The 16,417-nt window shown below is 33.4% G+C and overlaps 1 protein-coding gene across 1 annotated transcript; it reads left to right on the top strand.

The window, feature by feature from the left end:
- Positions 1-13,003: 13,003 nt before the first annotated feature.
- LOC122314386 (cyclic dof factor 1-like) lies at positions 13,004-16,125 on the top strand. Its single transcript, XM_043129926.1, has 2 exons — positions 13,004-13,347; positions 14,397-16,125. Exons 1-2 carry the CDS (start codon positions 13,156-13,158, stop codon positions 15,684-15,686), a joined length of 1,482 nt encoding a protein of 493 aa, XP_042985860.1. The 5' UTR covers positions 13,004-13,155; the 3' UTR covers positions 15,687-16,125.
- Positions 16,126-16,417: the final 292 nt, after the last annotated feature.

The following is a 16,417-nucleotide window of genomic DNA, read 5'->3' on the forward strand; positions in this document are numbered from 1 at the left end:
GAATTAGAGTTGTCTGGTCTAAAACAGAGGGCCACCGATTTTGTTAAAAAGAGAGAGAGAGAGAGAGAGAGAGAGAGAGAGAGGATAACGGCTTAATTTTGATGAATTCTCTACTAACTTTGGTATTTACAAGAACACTTAAAGTATATATCGCCTATGTTTTTCTAAATAAGAGTTTCAGAAGATTATTTACTTAAAGTTTTAGGTTTGGAGAATGTGTCGATACAACTTGGCCAACCTTGTGGAAAGAGGTATAATATAATTGTTGATTAAGTAAAAAAGTAAAGGAATGGCATAATCTCAAAGGCAAATATATACGGGATAGACACCAGGTTGGTAAGCAACACCTATTCCTTAACTTGTTATTTCTTACTTATGTCAATTTTGAGGACGAAATCTTTTTTTTAGGAGGGGAGATTGTAACAGCCCGCTAGAAAATTCAATTGTGAAATTTCTTTTGACTTTAAGAACCTCGTGAAAACTTCGTAAGTTTACACGAATCGACTAATCGCATAGATTTTAGTCTGTCAACATAGTTAGTGTTATCACTCACTATGGTGCCAAAAATGCAATTTTAATTATTTGAGATAGTTAGAAGTGTCAGAATACATTATAGTCTACAATACTAGGCTTAATTGAATATTTAGGATTTTTCAGTACTAAGTTTATTACGTTTATTTTTTGAGTGAATAGTAACTTCGGTAAACGTACTAAGCGTAGTGTTTTCAAAATCACAGTGTGTAATATCCAAATTAGGTTAGCGAAATTTTATTTGGACACTTGGCAAGATCTTAACCACACATAATGAATAGTATTAGATACTTGGCACAAAGAGAAACCATTAGATGGAATTGTGAAGGAAATCAAGGCGTGAGATCATGACACCTAAGCAAAATATTTCTCATCTGATCAACCAAATTGAGGCCCACTAAGGCCCACGAATTTGGCCACCTTGGCAAGGTTTCGGAGAAGTTTTCTCCCCCACTTGGCAGATCATTCATTGTCTTAAGCTGCACTCAATAGTATGGAGGAACCCACCCCATCAAGCACCATGCCCCATAACTTTTGTCCTTTGCCCCCCACTATCCTTCACTTCATGTCACACGTTTACCTCCACTCAATGATCATTAAGGTCCAAATAATTCCCCTATAGAATTCTTGAGTCGTGCAAGACACACTTACTTTACTTTAATCATTTCTTCACCCGTTCTTAGAGAGAAACTCAAAAGAGCTCTCTCGGGTAGATTTCTAGGTCTTTTTGCGTGGATATTTTCAACCCTTTGTAAATATTTTCACACAATGACTCCTTCATAAAAGTTGTTTCTCTTTGAGTCTAGTTTCCGTAGATATATTTTTCATATGATTCCATGGTCATTTGGTCAGTCAAAAGTATTTGTAATCATGGAAAGGTCATTCTGGGCGTGAATCTGGAGAGTATGTTATGTTTTGGAGTTTTTGACCAATCTAATAGACATATCTTGGTCCGAAAATTTTATGGAGTGTTCTTAGCATGTGTTTAAGAGTTTGAATTGAGGTTTTGCTGCTTGAATAAAGCTTTTGATGATAGATGTTTTTAGATCTAGAAACTTGAAAACTGGAAGTGGCAAAACAGTTTTTATTTGGAGAAAGTTTGAATATTTCAAGATTTGATCTTACTCTAAAGGCTTTGATACTTTTATATGATGATCCTAAGTCTCTTATTTTCATGTTAGAATGTTATTTTGGAGATATTTAGTATTAGTTTCAAATATATGATTTTTCTATGCAAGAGGATTTCGGTTAGGCCTAAGATTTGATATTTTTGGATTAGATCCATGTTTATTTTTTTTCTAGCTATGTGATTTTAAGTTGATGGTTGGATCTTATTTAAGACACATCATTAAACTATGTGATGCTTTATTTCGAAGATTTCATGTTCTTAAGCCATTGATAAAGAGATTTATCAAAACTAGTTGAGGAAAAAGTTTCTGTTTTTGGACTAAGTGTAAAACCAAAAACTGCAAATGTTATTTTGTGATTTTGGTGACTTTAGTTTGATGATTTAAAGCATGGTTGATATTAGGATGATGTTATGAATATGTTAGAAGTAAGATTTGATTTTTGAAATTCTTGGAGATGTTTTGATTTAAGGTCAAAACTTGTGATTCAAGTGCTTGGATCTTTTTACAAAAAAGTTTGATGTTGATTATTAGTTTTTTTTTAAATGGATGTTTTAAGTATGGTTTTGAATTTAGGATTGGAAGATGTTTGTTGCAAAATTTTGGTTTAAGCATGAGTTTTGAAGTTGGAAGGAATTGCAACAAAAATCAAGAGAAATGGCTTATGGATGTTTCGTTCATAATGTGTTTTCTATAGTTGTGTTTTGTTTTAAATTTTTCTGAATTGATATTTAAGTTTAGGACAAAATTTACATGAGGAATGTAAATTTTGAAAACTTTTGGAGTTAGTATGCAAAATCCTTAAGTTATGGGTAAAACGGTCATTTTCCCACATATAGAGAGTAAAATGTAAATTTTACTATTTAAGTTAGTATTTTTCATATTTCAAATTATTAGTGATTTAGTTCTAACTTTTAGAATCACTAATTACAGTTTCTCGTGATCGCACTTGAAGTTTTATAAGAAACGCGGAGATCGAGGTAAGTTAGCTTTTAACTTACTAGCAGTCTACTGTGTATGTGTGCTAAGTAAAAGAACTACAGTGTATGTATGTGTATTATCATATATGTTATGCCATGCCAAGTTATCACATAATTGTCTATTATACAGAATTTATTATGTCATCAATTTTTATCTGTTACATAATATATTCTGTCATGTATTACTGTATATTACAAGTACGTCATGCTAAGTATGCCATCTATTACATGTATGTCAAGTCATGTAATATTCACTGTTGCAAGTATGTCATGTTAAATATGTTGTCTATTATATGTTATGTCATGTTACGAATTGTTTCTATCTCAAGTTGGTCATGTATTTCTAGTTATGTTCAAGGCACGTTATGTTACGTCAGGATTTCAGTCCTTACGTATTCCAGTCACGTTTCATATTGAGTGTGTGGAATACATGGGGCCACAACAACTGTGGAGTATGTATTTTTCCTGTTAAGTCAAGTTTGTGTAGAATACATGGGGCCACAACAACTGTGGAGTATGTATTTACACGTAGAATACATGGGGCCACAAAAACTGTGGATTATGTATTTTTCATGTTAAGTCAAGTTTGTGTAGAATACATGGGACCACAACAACTGTGGAGTATGTATTTACACGTAGAATACATGGGGCCACAACAACTATGGAGTATGTATTTTTCATGTCAAGTCAAGTTTCAGAACAAGTTCATGATAAGTCAAGTTTCATATCACGTTCATGTTAAGTCAAGTTTCAGAACAAGTTCATGATAAGTCAAGTTTCATATCATGTTCATATTAAGTCAAGTTTCAGAGCAAGTTCATGCTAAGTCAAGTTTCAGATCAAGTTCATGTCAATTCAAGTTCAGTTCATGTTTCAATTTAAGTTATGTCAATTATGCTATATTGTACACCAAGTTATGCTTTAATTGCTTATGAATTTGATTATGCAATTATGCTTTTACATCCATGCATCATTAGCTTGTGTGGAAGCTTTTTTGTTAACTTGCTGAGATTTGTAATCAAATCTCACTGTGGTAGTCCCAACTACCATTCCTCCCGAATGGTAGATCTTGTTACAGGACCTGAAGGAGAATCAGAAGCTGACCAACTAAACACAGTTGACTGAGCGACGATGCGACATCAATGTTAATATAGTAGTTAACGTAAATTACTACTTGTACTATGGAGTTGCATCTCCAGTACTTTTTGGTTCATAACCATTTTGGACTAGTGTTGTGATCTTAATTGTTCAATGGGTCTTTATGTATGAAGTATGTTTTAAGCATTTGAGATATTTTTAATTTGATGTATAGTATTGCTAAAGAAAAAAATTATCCGCTGCGAATATTGCATAATGTTAGATGCATGTTAGGAATATTGCATCTTATATGTCATGAACGGGGGCAGGTAACCTTGTGTTGCATGTCTCGGCGCTTCAAATGTCTGTCCGATCCCAAACGAAATTTGGGGGCGTCACATCCAGCTATTGCAAAGTCAACTCCACCAGGAGACAACACGATAGATGACAACGTAGAGGTCATTTTTTAGAGACTTCTAGGCAAGATGGTTGAGAAAGAAAGGGAGAGGAAGATGAAGGCTAGAGAAGCTTCCCCTGAATTTGTTGACGCCTTAACTCGCATGAGAAACGATAGAGCCATATGCATGGTGGAGAGAAGACAAGCGGTTAGCAATTTTCATTCTAATAGGGCTGAATTACTGTGGAGAAAAATAGAAAGAATGATATAGAAAAGAGGAAGGTTGATATGGATATTATGAAGTTAGATCTTACTAGCAAGAATGGAATGCAGCTAGAGTATTTCTTGAATATTCAGAAAGAGATTTTTGAGGACTCATATAAGTGATTTTCATCTACATCTTCATCTTCAATATCTCAACCTTTTGAAAATGTGTAGCCTTTTGTTGGTGTAATGTTTTGGGGCTTTTCTTATCCACTAATTAAACACTTTACAATTGGTTTTAATAGTTAGGCAATCACATGTGGTTGAAATGCACGTGGCTGGATAGCAACTATTGTCTATGCTATCTTGTGGTTTTTTATTATTTTGGGCTATAAATATGGGTGCTTGTGACTGTGGGCAGCAACTACATGTTGTAGGTGTGTATAACAAAAACTAGACTAGGAAATACTAGAGTAAAAACTAGAGTTGGAATGCTCTTGTAAGGACTGCACTTGTTTTGTTGAGACTGCTATATGTTTGTCAAAACTATATGCTATTGTTAGGACTGTATATGTTAGAGTCTGTTGATCATTTTGGGCTGTTATATGTTGGTGAAATTCCTTATTTTTTTTTTTTTATGCCATCTAGGTTCATCTATATGTTGATTTTATAGGGTGTGATAATGTGGTTTATACATACGAGATTGTGAATGTGCATAAAAATTATATGGAAATACTTGCAGACAGTGAACATTAGCATTGTGAATGTCCAAAAATTGGCAGGTACTTTTTGGATGCATAAATAATGAATGTGCATTCAAAACTGTTTCTCTAGTTGACTGCATATGGGATTGTGAATGTGTATAATAATTTGTTTTGTTAACATTTACAAAAACTATCAACTAGAGATGCTAATTTTATAAATTGTTGGATTCAATTAATGAAAATGAATATGATTGTTAGAGGCTATTGGAGATTATGAAATAAAAATAAAAAGTATTTAAAAAATAAGAAATAATTAAAGAAATATAAATAATAAATAATAATTTGTTATTATTATAGAGAATATGATGGATAATCCAATATAGATTTCAAGTTTTGAGTGATTACCTAAAAGTAAAATAGTTACATATTAGTTAAATTTTGAAGATTGGGATGTCTAATCCAATGACAATGCTCTAACATGTTTGGTTAATGAAAGTTTAGAGAACTTTTTTAAAATAAATTTGAGATGTATTTTTTATTGGGTTTATTAAAAGTGAGTAGGAAAACTAGAACTTTGGATAAACATCTTAAAATATGTGTTTTGTATTTAGATTTTTGAGATCTTGTACTAGAACATTTCTCTAAATTGGATCATTTAATTTGATCACAATATTAGAAAGGTTCTTTATTTAAATAGAATTTTTCTTATTTAAAAACCAATGTTTCAAAGAAAAATTCAATAAACTCGAAAGATTTAATGATAATTATTTTTCTCTCCTCGCTTTATCTCTTTTTTAAAACAAACAACTTTATAAAATAATCTCACAAATTGATGTGATTTCATGTGATCCATCAAATTTAATTTACAATAAAAGTAACTTTACAATCTGACAAACCGCATCAAATCATATTAGTTTGTAGAATTACTTTTATGTAATCACTTTACGGCTAGAATATTTCTCTTTATTTTGAATGAAAAGTTTTCCTCCAACCTAGTATATAGAAAAATTATATCCATGTAATGTAACATTGATATTGGTTTCCATCCAAATAAGAGTGATAAAATAAAAATATGATTTAGAAACGAAATGTTAATTACTCCTAATGATAGTACAAATTTTTGTACATATGATGTAATCACATTTTTCTTCACATATGCACCTCATATCCCTTTGCTCCCTTACGTCAAGTCTTTGTGGTGGCAATATGCCAATACCAATGTACCATAATGTCACGCGTGTGGATACACTTGTCAACAAAAGTCACTCAAAAGGCCACTAGAGTTTAAGGAATTGTCACATCTAAAATGCAACCCTTTATAGTGCTCTTCCTCTCTAATAGGCAAAATTTGCGCCTTTTTTTTTTTTTGTAAAAAAAAAAGTAAATTCCATATTAAAAAAAAAAGTACTGCTAAATTTAAAAAAAAATTACATAAAAATAATTTTATAAATTAATGTGATTTTATCTGATCCATTAGATTCACTTTAAAATAAAAATAATTTCATAATATAACGAACCATATCAAATCATATTAATTTGTAAAAATATTTTTATGTAATCTTTTTGTAATTAAAATATTTAAAAAATTATTATTTTTATTAAGATCCAGTTTTTTATAAAAATCTATATAAAATTGAAATTTAAACCTAACATTACTTTTAATAATAATAATAATAATAATAATGTCTGTCTATCGACTTTTTCAGCAATTAGATAGATAATGTTGACACGTATTCTTGGTCATAAAATCTCCAACTAATATCTTCCCATTGTGGATAAAGCATTCAGATATAAGCACTTTATGATCAGCAAGTAGTAATCCTTTTTCTGGTCGGCCAAAACTACAAAAAAGTTGTGGCCCTCTTCACTTTGGCCACTGTTGAAATCACTTTATGAGCTCCACTTCCTTTTCTATAATCAGAATATTAAATGAAAATCAATTGTGCTTGCTATCATCACCAGCAGATCACCATCTTTATTTTTTTATCTTCTAGGCTCTCATCCAAATGATTATTTAATTTATTTTAAAATAATATTAAATACAGTCTATTATAAAGAAAATACCCGAAATTTGTACGCTTTAATACTATATAAATCACTTCTCTTTATTTGTACGCTTTCCTTCGCACAAGTGAAATTCATGCACTTATAATATGTCTATAAATAGGAAAATTCAATATGACATATTATTATTTTACTTATATTATATTAAATAAGATGTAATATATTTATCATTATTAAATAGTTATTTATTACATATTTATTTATTATCAAATAGTGATAAATACGTCACATTATATATAATGAGATGTAAATAAAATAATAATATGGTGTATAGTATTATTCCTATAAATATATATGATTAGAGATACATTAATTAATTACAAGATGAAAATAACTATCACTCTTTAAATCATATTTTTTTTATGTATTAATATAAAGGAAACTGCTATGTCCACGTAGAATTCTTAACGAAACATGTCAATTTTTTTTCAAACATTTTTTTAAACTCTTTAAATATTTAAAAAAAATCATTTAAAAAATATTTCATTAATTATTAAGATCCAGTTTAGATGTTGAATTGTGTTGAATTCTTTATTAATAATAACGAGTTGAGAAGGTGAAATTTACTTAAGATGAATTTATATATATTTAGATATTAAGATGAGTTTAGATATATTTATAAAAAGTTAAAAAGAAATGTAAGTTTTTAGTGTAAAGAGATTTTGAGTTGATATGAGTTTATTGATTTGATAGTTGGGTATTTAAATATTAGATTCTGTTTAAAATTAGATTAAATAATTTAATTTTTAAAAAGAATTAAGTAAAAATAAAAAGAAAAATAATAATAATAATACAATCGATACCGACACTTGGTGGGTATTCTCGGTAGTACGGGGCTTTTTCTAATATAAAACTACAAAAATAAGACGTGGTGTTGAATAATCCCAGCAAAAGAAAAGTATGAAAATGAAGGCTAATCACGAGTGCTCTAAAAAGTCACCAACATTTTAGAGAAGATGAAGGAGTATGGCTTAATGGATAACAGAGGAAAAGAAAGATAAATGGTCCCCGACGTCTTATCACTTCCCAAAGAGTAGACACGTGGCGGCCACTGAGAAACGTATCCTCCTCATCAAGCAAAGGACAGCCACTAGAAAGGAAGATTCCTTAACTTCTTTTTCCACGTTTAATTTTTGAAAAGGAGAGAATAACTGCATTAATCATCTCACCATCGATGGCAACGATGGATGTCGTCACATTAGCTTTTTCACGTCGCTTTTTTGGGTATTCAATACGGTGGTGACAGGATAAATGATATTTGCGTTTTCTTTTTTAAAACAGAAAATTAGGATTTATATAAAAAAATTATTTATTAATAACAAATTTTACCTTTTTCTTAATAAATATATCGAAATTATATATTTTAAGACTATATTTAACATTACTCATATGAATATTTAAACGAATTTATCAATACTTTAGACAAGTGGCTGTAAAATATTATGAAACTTACATGCATCCAAGACCTTGTATCTCCATCCTAGTATCTATGTCATATCTTTATAATTCAACAACTATAAATTGCTGAGATTTTGTTGTATGTAGATCATGATCTCCATCCATTGAACCCTACAAAATAAGAGAATGCTAATCCCATCACAGTTTGCCATGAAATCCAATATTAAAAAAAGCTTTGACGTCTAAATTAATACAAAAAGAAGTTATGTGACAATATTTGATCAAAGTGGGGTTGAAAAAGAATTCATTCCATTTTGGTGTATCTTCCTTTAGCATTTTCACTTGCAAGGAGATCATGATCTTCGGACCTTTCACATTGTCGATATGGTTAGATCTAATGTGCAAAATATTTGGTTTTTAATCTTCTTTTATAAATTAAGTCATATCATGGCAATAGCGAAGATGGTCATGTATTCTCTATGCCAGCATGTAAGTAGAATACGTAAGTAGAATATTTTATCTTATTTTATATTATTTATACTCGTATCAATATTTCACCCCATGCATTCTTGAGCCTTTGCTATCCATTACTTCTCTTTTTGAAGTGACTGTGATTGTGCCCTCTTTATCCGTAGATCGAGGGAATAGCTAGGGCCGAGTATCAATGATGTTGGAGTCGGAGTGCCCTACCTCCAATCTCGACTCCGACTTTATTTGAGGTTGAATCTGATCTCTGACTCTAATTTCAATTTACATAACCTCTGATTCGACTCTTACTCTGACTTTTCTAGGCAGAGTCGAATTTAGACTTTTTTTCTTAATCCATTTGAAATTTTAATTTGATTTGACAATTTTGAACTCTCACTAAATGGATTGGGTTTCCAGATTTCAGTTTTTTAAAAAATTATTTTTTCAAATTTCAATTTTTTTAAAACATAACCAAAATTGAAAAATAAATTATTGTATAGATTAATGATATTATACATTAGTATTATATGTTATTATATATTAATGTTTATACATTAGTATTACATGTTATTATACATTACTAGTGCATGCTATTATACTTTAGTTATTATACATTAGTTCTGATGGCCCGTTTTTACGTGTATTTTCACTGAAATATTTTTTTAATTTAATTAATATATTGATTTTTTTTTTATTTTAAATTATTGTATTTTAATTAGTTTTATTTTATTTGATGTGGTGTTTAATTTATTTTAGTCATTTTACAGTTTTTAAAATCGTTCTCGGCGGATCAGTTTTTGGATTCCAGAATTGAGGACTGGATCTCATTTCTTTTTTTTCTCTTTTTCTTTTTCCCTTTTTCCTTTTTTTTTTTCTTTCATTTTCTTCTTTTCATTTTCTTTCTTTTTCTTTTCTTCTTCTTCTTTCCTTCTCCCCGCGCGTTATCCCTCTCCCCTTCCCTTCTCGTCGCCGTCAGCCTTCTTCACCCAGACCCGCAGCCCCTGACCGACGTGGCCAACACCACCTCCACCGTTCGGTCCCCCTCCGGCCGGTGAACACCCCCACCAAAAATCTCCTCCATCCGAGCCGCCGTTAGCCTCCTACAGCCCCTCCTTTCCGCACGGTTTTGAGTCGTTTCCGGCGCCGTTGCTCCACCTCCGGCCACCACCTCTTCATAGTTTCTTCCCCTACCTCTTACCGACCTAACCCACCCATTTCTGGTCTCGATCCGTTGCCAGGGCAGCTCCCGCAAGCTCAACTCCTATTTGGCCTTTTTCCGCTTCCACTGCTGTTTCCACCGTCACCCACTGCTAAAACTCACTTCCTTTAACTTTATAAACATCTCAAGGTATCAATTTCGTGTCTTGGTTTGTCCCCGTTCAAAAGTGGGTAATTTATTACCCACGACTACAGTGTAAAATACACTGTTACGTTGCTTTTTCTCCGCCGTTTGCAACGCCGCGAGCTTTCGAAAAATAACGTATAGCGCTGTAAGTATTTTCCAAACTCTACTTTTAGATTTAAATATATTTTGCTCTTACAATAATTATTTGACTGTTGGTTGGTCGATTCCGGACTGAGTCCGAGGAGTTTGAGGGTCGGATAGATTGAGGATGGAGTTGTTGGGTTGATGTTGATGTTTGTTTGAGATATTTTTGTCTTGATGTTTGCATTGTATAGTGCACGCATGTTCATATTTAAAAGGGAAAAATCGAGTTTTTTCGTGTAGCTGCATGCATGTACATTTGTTTGTAAAATGGAAACTGAGCTTGTAAGCGAGAAATAATTTATGGTATATGTAAACGGTTGGACTAACTGGTTCGAGTCAGAGGCACGTGTAGGGATGGTGGTAAGCAGGGACGGTGGTGGAATCCCGCTTGTGATTCCCGCCTACGGTGCACGCGTATGGATGGTGGTAAGCAGGAACGGTGGTAAAATCCTGTCTGTGATTCCTGCCTACGGTGCTTGCGTAGGGACGACGGTGAGCAGGGATGGTAGTAGAGTCCCGCCTGTGATTCCCGCCTACAGTGATCTGATGGTCTGGTTTTTCCCGATAATGGCGAGACTATGTTTAAAGGATATGTTTTGGGCCAAAATGAGATTTTGGCGTGCGTGGAAAAATATAGTTTTATGGGATATGTACATTTGCATTCTTTCATGCATATTGTTGAGTTTAATATATTTTTATCTTGTGGCGTTTAGATCTTTACTTACCTGCAACACCATTTTGGTACCGTAGATTTTGGTGCAAAGATCGAGAAGGAGGAGGAGGCTGAGCTCGAGGAGGCGGCTCCGCCGGAGTTTTGATTTGGAAGTTATGCTTTGTAGTTTGTAATATTTTATTATGTATGATTTGAACAGTGTTGTATTAAACTATAAAAATTCTGGTACTTAGTTTATGACTTTGCTATCTGCTGCGTGTTTCTTTGTGCACATTTGTTGTTTATACACACACTTGGCACTCATCGATAGGATGGTGACCCATGATGTCACCATCCGGACTAGTATTGCATATTATTATATATTAATGTTTATACATTAGTGTTACAAGGTAATAATAGTTAATAGTATAACGTTTACATATACCAAACTATTATTAGTCAATTTAATCTATTTATATTATATTATAAATATATTATTTTATAATAATTTACTCATATTAGTATATTATTGAATTTAACTAAAAATATAAGTTATAGTTATATAATATGATTAATATATAAAAAATACATATATTTTTATAAAATATGTACAATATCAAAGTCAGACAATCGGAGTCAAAGTTAGAGTCGATACATCGCTACCTCCAACTCTGACTTTTTTAATAAAAAAATTCCGACTCCAACTCTAACTTATCAGAGTCAGAGTAGAGCCAGTGCAAAGTAGGAGTAGAATTTTCGAATTTTTACTCAACCCTCTGAATAGCTCTAATTTAGACCATATTTAGATTATGGGACATAACCTATAGGTCAGACTATTAGGTAAAAGATATAGGTCTTAACGAGAACATAAAATTATTATATACCTCATAAGAAATAATATTTGTAGTAATAGAGTGCGCAAATATCGTGCAATCTCTTAAAAAAAAATTAGTAAATACGGAACCCATGTGAAAAAAAAAATTAATTTTTTAATAGCAGACTCCATTTTTTTAAAATGATTACATAGCGCTTACACACTCCACGACTGTATCCAGCATTACTCAATAGGAATATTATGTGTCCATACTCTAAAATTATTTAATAATTATTTCTCATATGGATGTATTTTAAATAATAAAATCTATCTTTTTTCATTAATTTAAACTTTTGGAATAAATATTAATTTTACATAATATCATAATAGAAGTCCTATGTTCGAACAGGTTACATTTGGATGTTAAGATGAGTTAAATTAAGTTTTGAATAGTATTTTGTTTGTGCCATCAAGATTTGTTTAGCTTTTTAAGTTGAAATGTATGAAGTATATTAAAATAAATTTAACTTTTTATAAAAAATTAAAAAAAATAATGGATCTCATCAATGATTAGTTAGAAATGAATTTAATTTAATTTAACAACTAAATACAATCTAAATCTACACTTTATCCCATTATTAAATATTTTATATAATATAAATAATAAATTCTACAACTTTCATTTCAAGAACAAATGATATTTCATAAAAATGAATCTAAATATGTTGATGGGTTGAAATGGCTCGAGAGGAACAAATGTACAGGTTAAAAGATATGGACTCAAGAACATGCAAATCTCCTCTAATCGATCTAATTTTACTTAAAACCAAATCCAATTATCCAAATGTGTCCTTTCCCTGTGATATGATCCCTATGTACTTTTATCCGATTAAAAATGGAAAAAAAAGGTCGGGGAATAGACTGTGGAGATGCTGACATGGAAGAAAAGGGTGAGACAACGGAGCACTATGTTTTGGAGGAGAAATCCGACAGCACAGAAAAAATCTCAAGGTTCCTAAAACTTGTGGTTCACAAATTTTTCCCTTTAGTGACGTGGCATTTTCATTCTCTACTTGGTGACTTGTTGGGCCAACCTCCCCACCATTCTTTCCATTTCACCAACGCTTCGCCTGCATCAAAATCCTTGCACAGACAGCACTCCTACAAATTTTTTAAGAGAGAGAAAGACTGACTTTTAGAGCTCACACAGAGAGAGAGTTTCTTTTCTGCTATTAAAGAATAGAACGATAATGTCGCAGTTAAGAGACGCGACGATTATTAAACTCTTCGGGAAGACGATGACGATTCCATTGCCGCTCGAGCATGAAACTTGGGCTACTAAACCCTGTGGAGCCGAAGATTTCTCTGACCATAATCTTCGCTGTTTCCCCACTTCTTCGGGCGAAGAGAACTCTGGCAGAGAAAGTGCAAAAGGGAATAAGGTATATGTATGTATATATATGCATGTGCCTTGACCTGTGTATCGATTACTTTCATTTTAATATATGGATTAACTTTTAAGAGCAACCCATTTTTCAGAAGCTTGAAACTGCTAGTGGCTCACTCTCATTTTTCAGATGCCCATTTTGAGAATTCAGGACTTTCGAATGGTTGATTGATTACCTTAATTTTATGATATCTTAGCTTCAATGTCTTTTTGTGTGGAAGTAAAGAATCATTTTTTGGGTTGGTTTGGTTTAGCTCAGGTGGGGTTTGGCAGGTTTTATACACTCTGTTTCAGAGCAAACCTTCTCTCCGAGTTTCTGTAGCCTTTATAATATTTCAGAGGGTTTTTTAGACGGTTTGTTTTATTTTATTTGATTGGGATTCCTGATCTATACTGTTTAACACTGAGTTTGTATGGATGTTTCACCATCCATGACAGATTCTTTCCTGCTCTGCAATGGAATCTTTTGTTATTGTCTCAGGGCTGATCCACTCAGTTCTGTGGACTAACGGAGCGGAAGAAATCTCTAGAAGGCATAAACAAAAGAAATATGATATTTGATGCTTTATGATCACTAGGATTGGAAAAATTTTGTTTAGACCCAACAGCTTTATGATAAACTCCAAGATGAGCTTTTAGGCTTTCTGTATATTAATATTTTTAGTTACTCTGCCTGCTTGTTTGTTTGATTGATACTCTCGACCAAGACAGGATTGAACTAGTCTGACAAGAGAGCAAAATATCCTTTGTGGCCAAAGGTCGGTGACTACTTTTTCTTGTTGTTTTATGCTCATATGAGTTTCTTCAGAGCCAATTCCAATGAAATCTGGCCAAGCAGAAGGCTTCGATCTTCCCATAATTCTTACAACCAATTAAATAGTGTAGCAACCTTATCAATCCCTGATACATGATGGAAAGTAATGCTTGAAAGCAAATATTTGATTCTCCAGTGGTTCTTGTGATATTTTTGTTCTTGTATTTTAGCTTACTCCTTGAACTTTGTTGCTATGATCTCTTAATTGGAACTTCTATTTGATATATTAGGTACCTTTGGGAAGAGAAGTCACAGAAGATAAACAGGAAGATTTTAACTCCCATCAGATCAAAGCGGACTCGAAAGATCCTACAACATCATCAGGCATCAGTGAGAACCCTAAAACTCCCTCATTAGATAGAGAAACTTCGTCGCTGAAAGCCTACAAAAATGGAGAGCAGAGTGAGACGAGTATCTCACAAGAAAAGACTCTGAAGAAGCCTGATAAAATACTTCCATGTCCCCGCTGTACCAGCATGGATACCAAGTTCTGTTACTACAACAATTACAACGTCAGCCAGCCCCGTCATTTCTGTAAGAACTGTCAAAGATACTGGACTGCTGGTGGCACTATGAGGAATGTGCCTGTAGGTGCCGGGCGTCGCAAGAATAAGAACTGTTCTAGTTCACACTATCGTCACCTCATCGTTTCCGAAGCTCTTCCAACAGCTCGAGTTAATGGAGTCCACAACTCTGCTTGGGGAAAAAATGGCGCTGTCCTAACCTTTGACTCTAATTCTCCTCTCTGTGAATCCATGGCTTCTGTATTGAGCCTTGCAGAGAAAATACAAAACCCTGTTCAAACTGGGTTTCATAGACCCGAGCAAAGAACTGTTATTTCTGGAGGAGATCATGGCAATGATCACTCAAGTGGATCCTCTATTACAGCTTCAAATTCAACTGAGAAGGAAGGCAGGGCAGGTTTTCAAGAGTCAGCAGTTAATAATTATCCAGGGTTTCCTCCCCAACCGCCATGCTTTGCAGGAACCCCATGGCCTTTACAATGGGATTCATCTCATTGGGGCTCTGTAATGTCTCCGCCTCCTTTTTGCCCATCAGGGTTTCCTGTATCTTTCTACCCTGCTGCTCCTGCAAATTGGCGTTGTACTGTACCAGGCCCTTGGAATGTACAATGTCTTTCCCCACCATCCTCTTTTCATAGCCACTGTGGCCAAACCTCTGCCCCAAATTCCCCAATCTTAGGCAAACATTCAAGGGATGGGAAAATCCTTAATCCAGAAAACTCTCAGCAAGAAGAGACAGTTAAAGAGCAGAGTTCAGAAAGATATGTTTGGATTCCTGAAACTTTGAGGATCGATGTTTCTGATGAAGCTGCGAAGAGCTCTATAGGCACAATACATGGGACCAAGAATGAGAAGATTAATTCTGTCAATGGTAGTCTGTTTAAGGCATTCCAATCAAAGGGCCATGATAAAAGTCACGTCATCGAGACATCTAGAGTCCTGCAAGCCAACCCCGCAGCCCTTTCCCGGTCACTAAACTTCCATGAGATCGCATAATTAGAGAGATTTGAATTGGTGAACTCTGCCTCTGGTTCCAACGCAACAAATGGGGTTTACCTCTCTGCAACCTCTCCTTGCTGACAAATTTGTTCATCCTTCTTTTCCAGAGACCGGTCTCAATGCCGGATGTGATTAGCAGAGCCAGTCCAAACTGAAAAAGATGAAGTGTCCACCTACTTATACGTTGTAGTATAGAATATTTGTTTTTTACAAGCTCATATGGCTGCCTTTCTTTGTGTGTTAAGAGTATGTAGCTGCTCTATTATCTCATCTGTAACTGTACGATTGCTTTCGTCATCTATGTACATACTATACCTAAGAGTGAGAGATATAGCCGGAAAAAATATAGATTATTGGATGGATCAAAATCCAGTAATGTATAATAAACTTGGTAGAAGTTTTAAGTAATCTTGAAAATTTTATTGCTTTCTTTTTATCTGCGACAAGTCTGGAACAATTATTGCTTTTCCATATCAAGCGTTTCCAACTAAAATAATGTTTAGCTATATGTGAGCCACTAATTCTGAGTAACATAGGTTCTGTTGCTATGACAACCCAGCCTTGCATCAACTTAACATGGAAATCCCGATTAGCATGTTAGATCACTCATCCCGTTTGCAGATGTTCTTTTCAGAAAATTCAAGGCTGCAGCACTACGGAACTTGTCTTGCTGGTGTATTAAAATCTTTATTGAAAGTTGGTGCATGACTATATGTTTGGGAATGGAG

This window comes from Carya illinoinensis, chromosome 6 (assembly GCF_018687715.1).
Source record: "Carya illinoinensis cultivar Pawnee chromosome 6, C.illinoinensisPawnee_v1, whole genome shotgun sequence".
In the NCBI taxonomy this organism is placed as follows: Eukaryota; Viridiplantae; Streptophyta; class Magnoliopsida; order Fagales; family Juglandaceae; genus Carya; species Carya illinoinensis.

Bases quoted from the DNA above. Each gene is read 5' to 3' on its own strand.
- LOC122314386 (XM_043129926.1), top strand. From the start codon at position 13,156: ATGTCGCAGTTAAGAGACGCGACGATTATTAAACTCTTCGGGAAGACG. The intron at 13,348-14,396 runs GTATATGTATGT...TTGATATATTAG, and splicing joins AAAGTGCAAAAGGGAATAAG to GTACCTTTGGGAAGAGAAGT.